The sequence below is a fragment of the Microcaecilia unicolor genome, chromosome 2 (assembly GCF_901765095.1).
Source record: "Microcaecilia unicolor chromosome 2, aMicUni1.1, whole genome shotgun sequence".
NCBI classification, from domain to species: domain Eukaryota; kingdom Metazoa; phylum Chordata; class Amphibia; order Gymnophiona; family Siphonopidae; genus Microcaecilia; species Microcaecilia unicolor.
In genome coordinates, this window is record NC_044032.1 from 317,827,051 (window position 1) to 317,845,932 (window position 18,882).

An 18,882-nucleotide genomic window follows, 5' to 3' on the forward strand; every position below is an offset into this window, starting at 1 on the left:
GTGCACTTCTTGAAGCCGCTGGAAGGCTTCGATGTCATGGGCGGAAAAATCACGCCGGCGAAATCAAAGGCCGAAATGGCGAAAATTGAAGCACCAAAATTTAAAGGGAGAAAAATCTCGACCGAGGCCAAACAAGGCCTACCCCGACAACGAAAGAAAACTTACGGGGCAAAAGCTGTGAAAATTACGGGAAGGGCAGAAAACCCGAAAGGGTCTTCCGGAACACTTCCGGAGCGCTTCCCGAACTTTTTCAACGAAAAACAAGGAAAAAACACGTCGAAAAGGACGCGCGAGGTCGACTCTCTGGGGCACGAACGGCGTAACACGACCGTACCGAGCGCGGACGAAAGAAGACTGGCCGGCTCGAGCCGGTTTCGGGCGGGAAGACGGCCGCGCATGCGCGGTGCGCATGGGCGCGCGAGGACTAGCAAAGGCCTTTGCTAGTAAACTTTCCGATGGAGGGGGCTGCCGAGGACGTCAACCCATCAGTGAGAACAAGCAGCCTGCTTGTCCTCGGAGAAACATATTTAGGTGTCCTCGTTGATGATACTTTGAAAACTTCTGCTCAATGTGCTGCTACGGCTAGGAAAGCAAATAGAATGTTGGGTATCATTAGGAAAGGGATGGAAGACAAAAATAAGGATATTATTCTGCTGTTGTATCGCTCCATGGTGTGACCACACCTCGAGTATTGTGTTCAATTCTGGTTGCCGCACCTCAAAAAAGACATAGTGGAATTGGAAAAAGTGCAGAGAAGGGTGACAAAGATGATACAGGGGATGGAACGGCTTCCCTATCAGGATAGGCTGAAGAGGCTGGGGCTCTTCAGCTTGGAGAAAAGGCGGCTTTAGGGGAGATATGATAGAGGTCTATAAGATAATGAGTGGAATGGAACGGGTCGATGTGGAGTGTCTGTTTACGCTTTCCAAAAATACTAGGACAAGGGGGCATGCAATGAAGCTGCAGTGTGGTAAATTTAAAATGAATCGGAGGAAATTTTTCTTCACTCAACGGGTAGTTAAACTCTGGAATACGCTGCTGGAAAAGGTGGTTAAGGCGGTTAACTTAGCGGACTTCAAAAAAGGGTTGGATGGCTTCCTGGAGGAAAAAGCCATAGAATGTTATTGAATGGACGAAGGAATACAGTATTTCTAGGATGGGCGGGACAAATTGCTTGTTCTTTTGGCTGCTGTCAGTGACAGGGTGCTGGGCTCGATGGACCCTTGGTCTGTCCCAGCATGGCGATGCTTATGTGCTTATTTAACAAAGCAACTGCAGTGGAATCCTCTAGGATTCCACTGCAGTTGCTACTGAGGATAACAGTTTTTTCTTTACATTAAAATCAACTAAAGTGCATTAACCTATGGCCCAGCAACCGTGCAATACTCTAGCATACCAGAAACCAAGATGTGATTCTTGGACCCAGCTGCTGTGCATAGGGCTGGCTGGGCCCAGCAGTGCTGCAGGGCAGGAGCTTTCAGTCGCAGATGAGGATACCAAGTTTCCATTACACCACATCCTGAAGCAGCACTGGAAGGATCTGAAACACTTTTCTAAGTAGAGTAGCAGGTTGTGAGGGGAAAGAGGAGTAGGGCTGGTCCTACAGTGGAAAAGCCCAGAGACAGTTATAATGGTACAATGATGGCACCTCCCTTTTCCTTCCTTGTGAAAGCCTGGTAGTGCAAAACATGTCAATCCTAATTACATAAATACCAAAGAAACAAGAGAGGAATTTTTACCAACCATACTATAGACTAGGAGATGAATGTTAATAACTTTGCCTTTTACCTCTCCAGGGGGAATCCCAACACAAAGTCTGTCCACAGCCGGCTTCCTCTTCATTCCATAGACCTGAAACATAAATAACATATCTTTATCAAAATTTTTAAATAACAATTATACCAACAAATGTTTGCTCAAAAAAGTTTATATAAAACACATTCATAATATAAAATAAACTTGGAAAAAAATAACATAAAATCCTTAGACAAACAATACACATGGGGCCCTTTTACTAAAGTTTAGCCTGCGCTACTAGAATTAGTGTACCTTAAATGCTAAGAAGGTATAAAATGGGCTTCTTAGTATTTAGCATGCGCTAAGCTTTATAAACGGGCCCCTTATTGACAAACGCAAAAACAAATAAATAAAATATCCCAAAAGCTGCAGGATAAGTACTGGGCCCCTACCCTAATAAATAATAAAAATTACTGCAGTTTTATTATACAGACAAATAGGAAGATGCTGAGGATTTATTTATTTACCTTTTGCTTTTTATGTGAGATAAGCAGCTGAGTATGTGCCTACCTAACAAAAAATATTCTTGGGAATCCAAAACATATTGTTTGTTATGGCACTTTCACACATTTTGAAGCAAATTGCAACCAATGAGATTTGCACAAATTTTCAAAGAGAAATTTGCTACCGGTACAATGTCCAAAAGATCACTTGCTCCTGCATTTTCTGTGGGTAGATTTTCACTAGAGGAAGCACAAATAAAAATATGAAAATGCCATCTTCCCCAGGCCTAAACAAGTCCCCAGATAACAGGCTTCCACCTCTCAATGATGCTACTATTTTAGCTCAACTGAGAAAATCAGCTATCTAAAAATTGCCCTAAAGCAGGTAAAATATATTTTACCCATGTAAATCACTTTAAAAATCTTCCTTAAAATGTCCCTAGTCAAAGAATGATTCATAATCAACCAGATAGTAAATTTCAGACAATCTTAAATTCAGTTTACTTCTGTATACCAAACCCAGAAGGAGAAATTAGGTCTTACAGATAATTTTCTTTCCATTAGTCCATCCCACTATTCCAGTACCTGTGGGATAATTGTGTCCATCAACCATTAGGTGGAGATAGAGAATTGAAAAATGAGCTGAGACATCTCTCTTGGCATCCAGTCCAGCTTCTCAGTATTTATGTAGGCAAGCAGTAAGGAGAAACTCAGAATAAACACAACAACCTTAAACAACTCGCTTACCTAACACTAACCAGGTGAGCAAATGTGTGGATCTCTGTCATCTCTGGACAACTTGTAGAGAACAAAACATATGCAGGAAGCACCATGCAAGGAGGCAATCATTAGATGACTCATTACTTCGTACTGACTAAACATCTCAGAAACCTCGGGCAGCCCTCTGGAATAGTGGGAAGGACTAATGGAAAGAAAAGCCTTCCATTACATAGCTTCCCACTTTTCCAGAACCTGTGGGATGTTCAAAAGCAATGGGAATGGGTGGGATCCTGACATTGCCACCCTGAGGATCAAAGGTCCAAAACAGGCTTCCAAGAGTGCCACAATGTCCACCCTGTAGTGCTTGGTAAAGGTATGCACACACCGCCTTGCATATATCTATCAGAGACAGTAAAGTATTCTCTGCTCTGGATGTCACTGTATGCTTTGTAGAATGAGCCCGCAAGGCCTGAGGAGCCTGCTTCTCCACAAGCAAATAAGCTAACATGATATTCTTCAGCCATCCAGCAATTGTGGGACTGGAAGCCATGAGTCCAAGCCTCTGTTTACCAAAAAGCATAAACAGTCTGTCCAATTTGCGAAACTCATTCATGACTTCCAGATATCTAATGAGGACTCTACACACATCGAGAAGCTTCAAAGAAGAATATGGAGCCTCTTCGTCCTCTCTGCAAAAGGATGGAAGCTCAACAGATTGGTTGAGATGAAATGCTGATACCATTTTCGGAAGAATGGAAGGCACAATACGCAGGGGGACCTCCGCCTCTGAAAAGCGAAGAAAGGGGTCCTGATAGTAGAGACCCTGAAACTCTGAAACCTTATGTGCTGATGCAACAGCTACTGAGAATACTATCTTTAGCATAAGATCTTTCAAGGGGGTCTTCCTGAGTGGCTTAAAAGGAGGTGTCTGAAGAGCATGAAGGACTGAATTAGGGTTCCACTCTGGACATGGCATACAAAAGAGAGGCTGCAAGTGGCTTGCTCCCTGGAAGAACTGAATGATATCCAGGAGAGCCGCAAGAGTTGTCTTCTGTAGTCAGCCACTGAAACAGGCCAAAGCTGCAACCTGAACTTTTACAGAACTCAACGCCAGTCCTTTCTGAAGACCTGCCTGGAGAAATGCTAGGATGTGCACCATCTCAGCAGAGAAGAGAGATGAACACCAGCCCTTGAACACCCTTGCATTTCCAAGCCTGAAGCAAAGTAGCAATGATAGAATCAGAAAATCCTTTTCGTCTCAACCGAGCCCTCAACCGAGCTGTAAGACCAAAGGGGCACAGATTCTCCATGAGCACCAGACCTTGCTTCAGTAGGCTGTGTAACTGCAGAAGATAGAGAGGAATCGAATCGGGACTATGTATCACAGCCTTCATGGCCAATCTGGGGTTACTAGAATTATATGGCCCCAGTACAGTGCGAAACTTTTCAACATGTAGCCTACCATTGGTCAAAGAGGGAAGACATAGAATAGATGTGCCTCTGGCCAGGGCTGCAGTAGGGCATAGGTCCTCACTAAGCCTGGTTCTTTCCAACAGCTGAAGAATTGGGCACTTTGGCATTCCTTTTCATCGCCATTAAGTCCTGAAGCAGAGAACCCCATCGGTCCACTATCAGCTGAAACTTTGACTGGAAAGTTCCCATTTTCTAAGGTCCAAAGAGAGCCTGCTGAGAAAGTCCGCCTCCACAATCAAGGACCCCTCAATGTGAGCTGCCAACAAGCAGAGAAGATTTTTCTCTGCCTAGCTCATTAGGCTGCCTCCAACGCCATCGGAAAACTGAGGGTCCTGCCTTACTTGTTGATATAAGCCACCGCCGTCGCATTATTGGAAAAAACTAGGACTGAGGTCCCCACCAGAAAGGGAGCAAAGTCGCAAAAGGCGTTCTACACTCAGTGGTGTAGCTAGGTGGGGCGCAGGGGGAGCGGTTGCTCCCCCAAACAGACTTTTAGAAAAAATGGCGCCTATGCGCCACCGCCACATGCCAATATCGTTCTCTACCTCCATCCTTTTCCTTCCCTTGCAAGTTTCTCCTGTCTCTTCTGCCTCTCCTATCCGCGTGGCTGTTTTTACAGCCTTGAAGCATTCTCCGTCCGGCACCGGCGATTCAGATAGTCAGCCTTCTTGCCAGCGTCGGGGCCTCTCCTCAGGCGCGTCCCACCTCTGCGGAAAACAGGACGTTGCATTACAGTAGGCGGGACGCGCCTGAGGAGAGGCCCTGATGCTGGCAAGAAGGCTGACTATCTGAATCGCCGGTGCCAGACGGACAACGCTTCAGGGCACTGAAAATGACCATGCGGACTGTAGATAGGCTGTGGGTGAAACGCGAAAGATGTAAGACTCGGGGAGGGGGTGGAGAAGGGAGAAAGAGCTGCCCAAGGATGTTTTATATTTAAACAATTTTATTAACATTCCAGCACATTACACATACTGTTACTTTCGCTGAATCAAAACAGAAACAAATTATGCTGTGAAAATCCAATATATTACCGTGTAACTTTTCTATATATTTACATTTTTCCCCTTCCCTCCCCACCCTCCCCTTCCATTGTATTCTACTAACTTACAGATTTCCACACACTTTCAAATAGCACTTCAATACACATGCATTACACTTGCAGCATTATATTGTGCACCCTTTCTATAACCCTTAGACCTTGGCTTCTCTATCCCCCTCCCATCCCCTCCCATCTCTATCCCCCCTCCCCCCCTCCTGTACCCTCCCTCCTTTCCCTCCCGTCGTGGTGAGCAGATCCTGCCAGGGGGCCCTCTGTCAGATTGCCCTAGATTTTAACAGGTGTTGACCAGCAGACTACGTCCCCTTGGGCTCAACATTTGCAGATATTAGGCCCAGACCTGAAAGAATTGCTTTTTGCGTTTGACAGACAATTTTGAGTCTCGAGCTTCCCATGAAGCCAGCAGGTGTACCTGGTTCCTCCAGTGCCAGTAGGCAGGTGCCTCCGAGGAGGTCCAATATTGCATAATGCACTTGCGGGCTACCAAACTCAGCCCTGGGTTGGTCTAACAAGAATTGCTTTTTGGTTCCCTGAATTTTGTTCCCCAATCGTATCAAAAATCCACGAACTCGCTGCCAAAAGGCTCGTATCTTTGTTCATTGCCATATGGCGTGATAAAAGGAGCTGGGACCTCCCTCGCATTTGGAGCAAATGGAGCTCTCCGACCCCAATATGTGATCCAGCTGCGTTTTGGTCATATAGCACCCTTAGGAGCACCCTGTATCCACATTCTCTCAGTCTTTCATCCGTGACTAACTGCCTGATTCCCTTCAATGTGGCTGCCACGTCCCAGGACGCTAGCGAGGTACCTAGGTCTTGTTCCCATTTACATTTAATATCCTCATACTGTCTCATCGGCCTACAACATACCAAGGCCCCATAAAGCCCCGAGACCGATTGTCTCTCTGTCATCAGGTCAGCAAAGAAACCCTGGAGTTTTTCTCCCAGGCGACCTCCCAAGGTGGCCTGGTTCAACGTCTTCCCCCAATCTGACCCAATTTTACCTTGCAAAACTTCATATGGTATTACTGTCCCATTCTCCTGCAACATATGCTCCAGCCTAGTGACCCCTCGCTTCCCCCAACCCTCAAAGGTCAAATTATCTATTCCTGCTTCAAAAAGTATGTTACCCACAATCGGGATTTGGTCTGAAACATTCGGGTGTCCCCCTAGTTGACCTATCCACCATTGCCACGTCTTTCGGAGGGGCTGAAGCAACATACTCTGAGGTGCAAGGGTACCTTATTATTGGGCAAATGAAAAAGCACAACCGCATCGTGTGGGGTAAACAAGGCTCGCTCCAACTCTGTAGGCGTATAGTAGCTTGTTGTAGAGAGCCAGTCCCCCACATGCCTAAGTAAGCATGCCTGGTTGTAAAGAAACAAATCTGGGAAACCTATACCCCCCTGCCTCGAACCGCCCACCAACAGGTCTTGCCTAAGTTTTGCCTTTTTTCCTGCCCAGTACATCTGATTGACAAGGCCTAGATCTTCTGAACAGTTGTGTCACGCTTTTCAAGTCTTTGTTCAGCAAGCGGATGGGCAGTGTTTGTAAAACGTAGAGCCACCGCGGAAAAATCACCATTTGTATTAAATGAACCCGACCCATCAGTGACAATGGGAGCCCTTTCCAGGAATCTAACTTTTGTCTTGTATCCTCTAAAAGCGCTTTGACATTTAATTGGTGTAGTGCCGAGGTATTCATTGTGAGCCTAATCCCAAGATATTTAAATGACTGTTGTGCCCACCGTAAAGGAAAGTCGCTCCCCCTGTCCCCGCCACCCCCTACTGGAGAAGTCAAAGCTTTGGATTTGGTCAAATTTATCCGAAAGCCCGCATAGTCTCCATATTCGTGAAATAATGCTAGCAGTGTTTCTAGCGACGTCTTTGGGGTCGTGAGGTGTACTAAAAGATCGTCCGCAAATGCTGCAATCTTAAATGTTTTCACGCCCACGCACACTCCCTGGATCAGGGGATTATCCATAATGTCTCTAATAAGGGGGTCAAGCACCAAGACAAAAAGAAGTGGGGATAGAGGGCATCCCTGTCTCGTCCCCCTTTTTAATCGGAAAATATTTGTCCCCATGAATTCGGCACGCAATCCATCTGGCCCTGGGGCTTTCATCAGCAGGCTCTGAGCTATTACCACAGCCACTTCATCGTCTGTAATTGGTTGGTTAAGGCGGTCCCGCTCCCGTTGTGTGAGCTTTGGTAGTGTAAGATCAATATCACAACAAAAAGATTTTATTGAAGATACCGTGTATGAACAAATCGCCCGACACAGGCCGTGTTTCGCCCACCTAAGGCTGCATCAGGGTCTACAATGAACAAATATATAATAATTATCATAGATCATAATAAATAAAATATAACACACATACGAGCATAATATATCAAATATATAAATTGACAAAAAACAAATAATAAAATATGGAATATTACTAGGTATACATAGAGAGTATACTAGAATAATTACATGAATAAACATATTGCTAAGCACTGTCCAATATAAATAATATATATATATACATGTACATAAAAGAGCATATATAAGAAAATATATATATAAAAGAAGTGTATGTAATGCAACAATTGTATGACAGTGCATATAAACATATATATAAAAGCATAATAAAATCTGACATAACATAACAGCAAAGCAAGGGCACTGGTATAGGTTACGAACTTCAATACAAATATGTATAAAAAAAATTTATAAATGAGATAATAAAATTTGCCGCTTTTTTGAACTTTGACCCGGAAATGATGCATATAAACATCACAGGACACTTGCAATAGTTTTTCCAGCTTCAATAATGGTGTGTCCATTTGTGTATGCTAGAGACCACAGTAAGTATATTTTTGTTTTGAGACACATTTTATGTATGCGCATCATTGCACTATTGGCATTTACTTGTTTTCATACATACTCACTCGAAGCAGTATTGCACTTTTGTTTTTAATCTTCAGACTGCAGCAGTTTTGCTTTTTAGAGACGTTGATATCCACACTTTTTGTGGTCCCTGCTTTAATGCTGTAATCGTCCCTGTTTTTATATATAATCACTCGAAGTAGTATAGCAGGAAGTTTACTGGCAACATGGTGGTTTAATTCTGCTCCGATGCTGTATTAATATTTCATTGCGCTTCTGTCAGCCTTTAAGGGCACTGATAATTGTTTGTCATACATAACAATAAGTGCATCATTTTACAACACGGCACTTGTAACATTTTAGATATTTTATCATTATATCGCACTTGGTGTTTATATATGTGACATTGCTGTGCCATGATGTTGTTTTGATTGCAAGACGTTTTGTATATAGTATTTTTTATAAACACATTGCACTAGTTATGTCAATACACAATGTAGTGTCAATACACCCTATGATAACCAAACTAATGTCATATTATTAGTCTTGATCTGCTCTAATTTTATTTTTTGTTTTTTATTAATTCTTTTTGATTTATGATTTTAGGGATTCCCGCTGGTTTTTTCTTGACTTTTATGACTTTTATAAAAATGTTACTCACATATGATGATATGTGAGTAACATTTTTATTGTTTACATTTATCTTCATTTTTTATCTTCATTTATTTTTATTTTCATTATTTATTTTTCATTTTCATTTTGTCATAATTTTTCTTTTTCCTTATTTATTTTTAATTCATTTTTCTTTTTTTAATTCCATACATACTACCCCATTTCTCATTTTTGGTAACATAGAGTATTATTTGATTGTGTCCATGTTTACTTTTTTATAGTTGCCCCTTTACGAAGGTTTCAAATTAGGTATTATCTCATTTATGATTTTTTTTTTTACATATTTGTATTGAAGTGCCCTTGCTTTGCTGTTATGTGATGTCAGATTTTATTATGCTTTTATATATATGTTTATATGCACTGTCATACAATTGTTGCATTACATACACTTCTTATATATATATATTTTCTTATATATGCTCTTTTATGTACACGTATATATATATAAATTATTCATATTAGACAGTGCGTAGCGATATGTTTATTCATGTAATTATTCTAGTATACTCTCTATGTATACCTAGTAATATTCCATATTTTATTATTTGTTTTTTGTCAATTTATATATTTGATATATTATGCTCGTATGTGTGTTATATTTTATTTATTATGATCTATGATAATTATTATATATTTGTTCATTGTAGCCCCTGACGCAGCCCTAGGTGGGCGAAACACGGCCTGTGTTGGGCGATTTGTTCATACACGGTATCTTCAATAAAATCTTTTTGTTGTGATATTGATCTGCTGGCTTTCTTTCCCATATTGGATTTTGCAGATCGTTTGCCTTGTTGTTTTTTGGGACCCTCACCACCTTATAATTGAAAGAGAAAAACGCCTAGATTTCGACCCAAATCGGGAGATAGACGTTTATCTCACAAAAACGAATAAAGCGGTATAAGGGAAAGCCGATTTTGGACGTTTTCAACTGCACTCCATCGCGGAAGCGTACAAAGTTGACGGGGGCGTGTTGGAGGCGTGGCGAAGGTGGAACTGGGGCATGGTTATCGGCCGAGGAGAGATGGGCGCCTTTCGCCGATAATGGAAAAAAAGTATGCGTTTGTAGCTAGAATTTAGGGCACTTTTCCTGGACCCTGTTTTTTCACGAATAAGGCCCCAAAAAGTGCCCTAAATGACCAGATTACCACCAGAGGGAGTCGGGGATGACCTCCCCTGACTCCCCCAGTGGTCACTAACCCCCTCCCACCACAAAACATGATGTTTCACAACTTTTTATTTTCACCCTCAAATGTCATACCCACCTCCCTGGCAGCAGTATGCAGGTCCCTGGAGCAGTTGTTAGGGGGTGCAGTGGACTTCAGGCAGGTGGACCCAGGCCCATCCCCCCCTACCTGTTACAATTGTGCTGCTTAATGCTTAGTCGTCCAACCCCCCCAAACCCACTGTACCCACATGTAGGTGCCCCCCTTCACCCCTTAGGGCTATAGTAATGGTGTAGACTTGTGGGCAGTGGGTTTTGAGGGGGATTTGGGGGGCTCAACACACAAGGGAAGGGTGCTATGCACCTGGGAGCTCTTTTACCTTTTTTTTTGTTTTTGTGAAAGTGCCCCCTAGGGTGCCCGGTTGGTGTCCTGGCATGTGAGGGGGGGACAGTGCACTACGAATCCTGGCCCCTCCCACGAACAAATGCCTTGGATTTATTCGTTTTTGAGCTGGGCGCTTTCATTTTCCATTATCGCTGAAAAACAAAAACGCCCAGCTCACAAATTGTCGAATAAAACATGGACGTCTTTTTTTTTCGAAAATACGGTTCGGTCCGTCCCTTCATGGACCCGTTCTCGGAGATAAACGCCCATGGAGATAGACGTTTTCGTTCAATTATGCCCCTCTCACTGTTCTAACATTTATTAAATAATTTTTCCCAATTCAAACCTTATCTTTATCTGAGACATGCATTTTTCTTCCTGCGCCGCTATACAACTGTTTGTTATCTTTTTCCTGTCTGCTTCCTATGGCTTCTGAACTTCACTTCCTGGTGTAAATTTCTACTGCGCAGTTAGGATATCTCTGCTCTGGACCTGGTTAACGGTCCCTTTGAGCCACTTTACTCTCCCTTTCTCTGCCCCTACCACCCGCTTTTTGCTAATTTGGGCCTGTATCTGCCCCACACCTGTTTTCTCTTTTGTTAAGCCTTTGTTAAGTGGTTGCACTGCTTTTCTCTGCTTCTGTCTGATACTTGAAAACTTATTCACTGAACTGACAGTCCATTCACCCCCCCCCCCCCCCCCCCGGTTTCTCCTGTACATTTCCTGATTCTGGGTTTTGATGTATCTCCATTCTGCTTGAAAGTCCCTTCTTTGGAGCTGCTTAGCGGCTCTCTTTCCGTTATGACTTCCTATGTGTCTTGTGCTTTCTCTGGGCTATATTGGCCCCCCCTTTTTTCCTCTCCCTTGTTAGGTTTTTTGGTCTCCTTATGCGTGCCCTCTGTCCCACCAAAAACTTCGGCCACTGGTGGTGTTGATTTTCACTATGTATTGGATTTTGCCTATATTACATTTTAAGTTTCACAATCTTTTCAAGGCTTTTATTTATTACGATGTTGCCTGCACCCTGCAAACTCATACTGCTTAACCTTTAATTCCTTGCATTACAGGAAGTACCAGTGTTAGTTCAGCCATTGATTTACACTGCTTTAAGTTGTTTCCTTATCTTTAGGAAGCACTAGTTATAAACTCCGTTCCCTAGTTGACATGCAGATTTTGTCCATAGTTAAAAAACAATTTACTTAATTCTTTATTTCCAACTATATGTAACGCTGACGGCATGCTTTACAATACTTTACAATGTCTCATGCTGTACCATGCTGGCCGATCGCAGAAAGAAAACATTTTGCTCATAGGTTAACAAATGCTATCTCATTTACTGTTATATAGAGTGATTTATATCTGTACATGCATTCAATTGTATAAATTTGATATTATATAATAGAAACAAAAGAGGTCTTAGCTTTGCTAATTTCTTTCTGGATATCTTGTCCTCATTGTGGGCGTGCCGTTGTGTTGCACTTCCTGATTGTGTTTTTTATTTTTCACCCACTCACCCCCCCCCCCAAATGTTAAAGCTCCTCCATTTTAATAATTGTAAGTTACCTAAACGGGATATATATAGTATTATGGATGCTTTTTGAGTTAAGAGTGATAAGTTTGCAGCTGCTTGAGGTTGCTGTGTTTGGTGTTCATTATCATTTGTTTCCTGTTAATTTCTCTGAGGTGTCTCGCACTGTTTTCTTGTTTCCGGATTCATTTATTGGCTGCTGGCCACGCCCCTTGCTTTCATTTTTTGTTCACTGAATGTGCAGTGCCTTGGCTTTTCTGTCATTACTTCAGTTCTCAATTTAAAAGGATCTACTTTATATTCGCTATTCCTTTACATGTCCTTTTTTGCCCACTAGTATCATTGCTAAAATTCTTCCCTTCTGGTTTGTATTTTCCTTTTTCCTGTAACATTTACATCAATATAAGGTCTTTATAACAATTTTCTGTTTTCCCTCTACAGCATACTTGGATCAATCACAGGAAGTCATATGCAATTACATTGGTTTATTGTTTCCTCAGGAGATATGTAACCCCTTGTATAGTTTATACGATAGAAGAAGTAATATGCAATATATACAAGAAATTCTTTGTTCTTTTTCCTTAATATATAAGTATATTAAATAAGTTTTTTTACCTTTCCTGTTGAGAAGATAATGTCAGCGTGCCATGAAAATACAACATTGCCTAACTTCTTTTCAACCACTGCCACCTTTTCTTTCCTCCTAATGGTGAAGCTGTCCTGCTTGTAATCATTAAAATATATTATTTTAATCACTGATTATTAGGTATCTTTAATACTGTATGACATGTTTTTTATTTGCTTTATGCACTTACTTTGACACAGATTTCCTATCATTGCATTCTGTTTTTTTTTAACCATGTTCCTTCTCTAGGTGTATGGGTATTAACCTACCATATTGGTGCCACGGTCTAGCTGTGAGTTATACTTACTTGCTGTTTTTCTCCTGTCCCGATGTCCTATTTGGGAATCTATGAAATTATGTGCTTCTCTTATGTTTTATCTATTGTTTTAAAACCTTTTTTCCCCCCTTCTAATCCCCTGTTTAGGTGCTGTTTCCCACCTATCCGGTACCTGCCCTCAAGAGTTTTAATATGTATTTGCTTTTATTTCACTCATCTTAGGGGTATAGTTCTGAACTACGCATGTTATAAGGCCTTTCTTGCCCTTTGTTGAAATTTGTATTTCTGGGAAGTATTTGATTAACAGTTGAAATTTTGAAGATGTTTTATGGCAGTCGTGTTTGGTGTTTGATACAATTTGTTTTTGTTGATGTTCCTGTTAAATTTTGGTTTTCCTATGATTCCCTGTGGATACTGTACTTGCCATACATAATCTGTATCATGCATGCTTCTGAGTTAGGAATGTTTATTTTGATTCTGTTTAATGTTTATTTCGGTGTTAGTTATGATCTATATCTCCTGTTTATGGCACCAGCAGGTACTGGTGTGCCTTTGTCCATTTTACCACTTTTTGTTTATATACCTTTGGAAGCTTTACTCCTATTTCCTCCTTATGTGTTTTTGTCCACTTACATTCCTCCTAGGACTCACTATTGTTTCTTAACCATACTCACTCATTTATCTCTGAAATTGTACCTGGCCCCATGAGCTTACATACATTCCATAGCATTATCTGCTTCCCCCTTCTATAAATGTATTCCTGTACCATTTGCTTTCTTACCGCTCTGGAACTTGGTTCTGGATTTGTTTATTATACGTTAGTATACTGGAACCTTGTTCTAGATTGTAGCGCTATAGAAATGCTAAATAGTAGTAGTAGTAGTAGTAGTAGTAGATTACATTATTACTCTAGAACCTTGTTGTAGATCATTTTTCACTCTGGAGCCCGGTTTTGGTTTGCTTTTTTGATGATCCTTTCTCTTTATCCTGCTCTATTTTCTCTCCTCTTATTTCTATTTCCTGTCTTAAGCTGTAGCTGTATATTTAGTTGCTATATAATATTGTTAGGGATAGTTGGCTTGCCACTGATGCCCAGGCAGGCCTTACATCCGCTTCCGCCCATAGCGGGTGACAGTGACCAAAAATGTTTAAAGGAGTCAGAATTCCTCGCACACGGGGGATTCCACTCTGATTTTAGAGTGAGTCAGGCTCCATTGCCTGAAATGTTTAGTGAGAATCAGGCTTAGGCCCCTATAACACACCATAGTTATGTGTCTTGATTTTTCCAAGGTCACGTGGTTTTTAAATTGTCACTTTTAGGTAATTTGGACATAGTTTGTGAGACAATTCACTCAGATTTTGAACCCGTTATTGCTCATGAAGGATGCTTTTGCTTTAGCGCCTCAGACTGGGTGGATTGCCAGACGAGTAAATTCTAGGTGCCATTATACGGTAAACTGTACTTACCATGCCGCTACACTGCACTTAGCGATGAGTCCCCTAGGTGCTTAACTGTACCTAGCGGCGATCAATAGGGGGCGCTGTTTTCTCATTCTAGAACCCTAGTCGCCGGGTTCTAGAATCTTCTGATGGGTTTAAGCATATCCTTTGGCTGAGGACTTGGTGGAGAGGGAGAGGGTGACCGCTAAGGCTTATTGTATCCTGTCTTAAGGATTAGGGACTGCCATTGTTATACAAAAAGGCTTACCTTTTTAGAATATTCTTTCATAGTTTTTTTCCTTCTCCCTTTTTGTTTTGTCTGCGGCCAAAGCATATCGCTTTCCGCCAACTAGTCATTTCTGTTGTTGACTTATACTCTTACCTTTACCTTTATCCTAATAGGAATACTCTATACCTCTCCTCACCTGGACTTATTTTGGGGACCCCATGATTTTGTTGCTCACAGTTGCTCACACTGCTGCGATCCTCATTTTGTACCCGAAAACCATTTCTATGTATGTGTGATGTGGTGAAGTTTCTGTTTCTATTACAGGTGTCATAGGTCTGTTAATAACCCTGTTTTTAGTTCTATACTTATAAAGGTTACATTTCAAGTGTATATTTGTTGGTACCATACAAATGGCATAACTGAGCCAGCAGGTTTTTCATTTGCTATGATACATACATAACCCCCCTGGGGATTTCTTATCAGCTGCAGGGATGGGCGATCCCCGGAGGGTGTTTCTTTTATGTTTTTTTATATACCTTAACTGATTATTTATGCCATTTTGCTCTATACGGGATCCCTTTTACATACAGCTGTGTATTTCTGTTTACTGCTTTATCTGTTGCGCTGTTTAAATTGACGCGACATTCACTTATTTAGTTTTTTTCATGATTATAAAGCCTTCGTATTTGAAATCTCTTTATGGTTTGTGTGAAATCTGAAAGCTTTTCATTGCTTCCTTGTCTAAGGAAGCAGAAATATTTAATAACCATTAGCATATGGCATTTCAAGTGCTTTTGATTATGCCGTTATATTGAATAAATGCGAGAAATATTCCCTTGAACTGGCAATTCAGGGGAGCATTTTGCGCTGCTCATGGATTTTGTAGTATTCTTGAACAAAGATTTGGTGAGGCTTTCAGACAAAAAGAAGGTAATTTATGCCTTTCAATGCAAGTGAATGTGAGAAAAGCTAGTGTCCAAATATGCTAGAGTGTGCTGCGCTCCTGGCATTTATGCTTTGTGTTTTTGGCTCCCTTCTTGTTTCAACTAACTCTTGTCATGTTGTAGTATTGTCTTCAAGCAATGTGCTATTTCCTGCTTCTTCGACTGGTTGCAAAGTGTTACTTAAACCCTATGTGAAGGACAATCAAGGGTGTCTGCTCTTTTGAATATTTTTTCCTTTTTACGGGTGCTTTTTCTTGCACTGCAAACTATTTATGCCCTGTTGCAATGCAAGTGTATGGTATTTTCATACATTTATTGACTCAAAATCATTTTTGACTTTTTATATTTCCTCTCTTAGAGAGGCATTGATTTGAAATTTTGGTTATACATCAATTATTCCAGTACATTCTTTTTGAGTCTATTTTTATCTTTAAAGTGGTTTTCTAAATTTTTATTTTTGTTCTCGATGAACTGTTCCTCGCCCTGCCTCCTCCCTAGGCCCCTTCCCCTTCGCTGACTCACCCCTGGCCACACCCTCAACCCGCCTCCCTCTGTTACCCCTCCCCTTGCTCCATCTCACCCTGGTCCACCCCCCCCTCCATGATAGCTTTCCCTCCCCCTACTACTCCCTCCTATGACTGTATAGTCGCACCCCTTCTGCACCCCTTGCCCCCACATCAGAGACCCCATCCCTGAAATATCTCCTGACCCTCTCCCATTTCTGATTCCACTCCCCCTTTGTCAAACCCCTACCCTTGACTTCATCCTACCTGTATGGCCCATTTCTGATTCTTGGCTTTACACACTTGTTTCCAGTAACACAAGCTGAACTTGTTCTAACGAATTCTTTCAACAAATTATCCACATAAACTACACTAATGGTCTGTTTAAGTCTTGCCTTTCCCCAGATGGATACAGAAGTCAACTTGACGTCTCTCACAGAGGAGACAACTGTCAGCGAAGAAGAGCTATCAAATAATATAGCAGACCTGAGGGCAACGTTTCTGAAACGGATCGCCAGATTGAAGGACAAATGCACGGACCCCAACGCTACCCAGCGTGAGATGCAAGCTATTATTGTGCAAGAGTTTCAACACATGCATCAATTGGTCCATGAGTAAAAGAGACAAGCACTCCACTTACTGGAGTTGCAAGAAGCTTTGGCCTCTACCCTTATGTCTGAATCATCTAACTCGTAAGTCCTGCAGGCCTCCTGCATCTGAGGTCTCAACCCTTGGTGAATGGTAGTCATCGCAGGTGAAGTTTCCATGTCTCAATCCCTCTTTAGTTGTCTTCTCTAAAGTACCTACTGGCGATAGAAAGCACCAGAACGGCTGAACCTGAATCTACCACATGAATTGCCAACATCATCTCCAAATTTTTTATTTTTATTGTTGCTCTTGGTACCCTTTTCTTTTGTTCCCTTTACTTAACCTTTACTGCCATTTAACCATATTTTATTAGAATTTACCCATCTGTCTTGCTTCATTCAGATTATGCAAGCCAGAAGTGGGGATATAATCTGCAAACCCCAGTTCCTTGAACAATATGAGACTTTGCCTTTTGACCTCAACCAATCAGGAGATAAATAATTTCATATTCACTATTGCTATTTCTGGACTCAGAGTCCTTTGTAAATGGCCTTTCATTACTGAACCTTTATGGTTTCCCTTTTGGTTTTAGATTTAATTGTCCACTGATCCAGCTTACTCCCGGCCTGTTCCAGTCCATTGGCTCCAGTGTGGACCACAAAAATGTTTAAAGGAGTCAGAATTCCTCGCACACGGGGGATTCCACTCTGATTTTAGAGTGAGTCAGGCTCCATTGCCTGAAATGTTTAGTGAGAATCAGGCTTAGGCCCCTATAACACACCATAGTTATGTGTCTTGATTTTTCCAAGGTCACGTGGTTTTTAAATTGTCACTTTTAGGTAATTTGGACATAGTTTGTGAGACAATTCACTCAGATTTTGAACCCGTTATTGCTCATGAAGGATGCTTTTGCTTTAGCGCCTCAGTCCGCCTGATCCAGACTCTCCATCCATCTGCTCCAGCGTGCTCCAGCGTGTTCCAGTCCTCCTGTTCCCAGCTTGTTCCAGCCCGACGATCCAGCTTACCCCCTGCTTGTTCCAGTTCACCGGCTCCAGTGTGTTTCAGCCTGCTCCAGTCCGTCTATTCCAACTTGTTCCAGCTCATCTGCTCCAGCCTTCCCCAGCATGTTCCAACTTGTTGTTCCAGCCTGCCCCAGCTTGTTCCAGTCCGTCCATCCCAACCTACTACTACTACTACTACTATTTAGCATTTCTAAAGCGCTACAAGGCATACGACCTACCCAGCTTGTTCCATCTGTTCCTGCATGACCCGCTTGTGTCAGTCCGTCTGTTCCAGCGTATCTGTTCGAACTTGTTCCAGCTTGTTACGACTTGTTCCAACTTGCTCCGGCTTGTTCCAGCTTGCTCCTGCCCATCTTCTTCCTGCTTGTTCCGGCGTGTTACGATTTGTTCCGGCTTGTTTCAGCTTGCTCCTGTCCATCTACCCCAGCTTGTTCCTGACCGCTTGTTCCAGCTGCTACCCGCCTGCCTGTCAACACAACGAGTAACCTGCCTGCCTGCTCGCAAGCCTCTCAGCCATTGACTTACCTACCTGCCTGCTAGCTTCTCAGCCATTGACTTACCTACTCGCCAGTCCAAAACCCAGCTTTCCAGCTCTATCTATCTACTTAACACCTCAGTCACCTCAGTCACTCCATAGTCGCCTGTTAACACCTGTTAACTGCTTATCACCTCAGTCACTACATAGTCACCTGTCTCACCTCAGTCACTACTTATGGCCCCTGTCCACGTTCTCTTCCTTGCCCTGTCCCTTCCTAATCTTCTTTCCCCCCCACTCCCACTGTCTACCACTAGAACCCGCTGCCCTCCCACCCTACCCACCACGGCAATACCCTATTCACCCTCATCCCCCACCACCTCACCATCCTTCCTGTCCCCCGCCTCCTTCCTAGCTCTTAACCTTCAACCCTTCCTGCCATTAACCCATCCCCATTCCTCCTTAGTACACCTCGTCTTCGTCGCCTTCGCCACCCGACCTCCCCCACCCTCCTCCGCATTCTCCTGCTCCACCTCCTGCTATCCGCGGGAGACATTAACCCTAATCCAGGTCCCCCTCGCCTGTCCCCGTCCTATCCATGCAAACGATTCCGAGATGTCTCCAATCTCATCTCTATTCCCCTCCTCCCCCCCTCTTCCCTCCCCTTC

General features: G+C 42.5%; 1 protein-coding gene across 1 annotated transcript in view; it reads right to left on the reverse strand.

The window, feature by feature from the left end:
• Window positions 1-18,882, reverse strand: part of ABCA1 (ATP binding cassette subfamily A member 1) — a 706,841-nt gene that overhangs the window by 128,703 nt on the left and 559,256 nt on the right. The window contains 1 exon segment of the mRNA XM_030194329.1: window positions 1,789-1,851. Within this exon segment, the coding sequence (XP_030050189.1) occupies window positions 1,789-1,851 (63 nt within the window).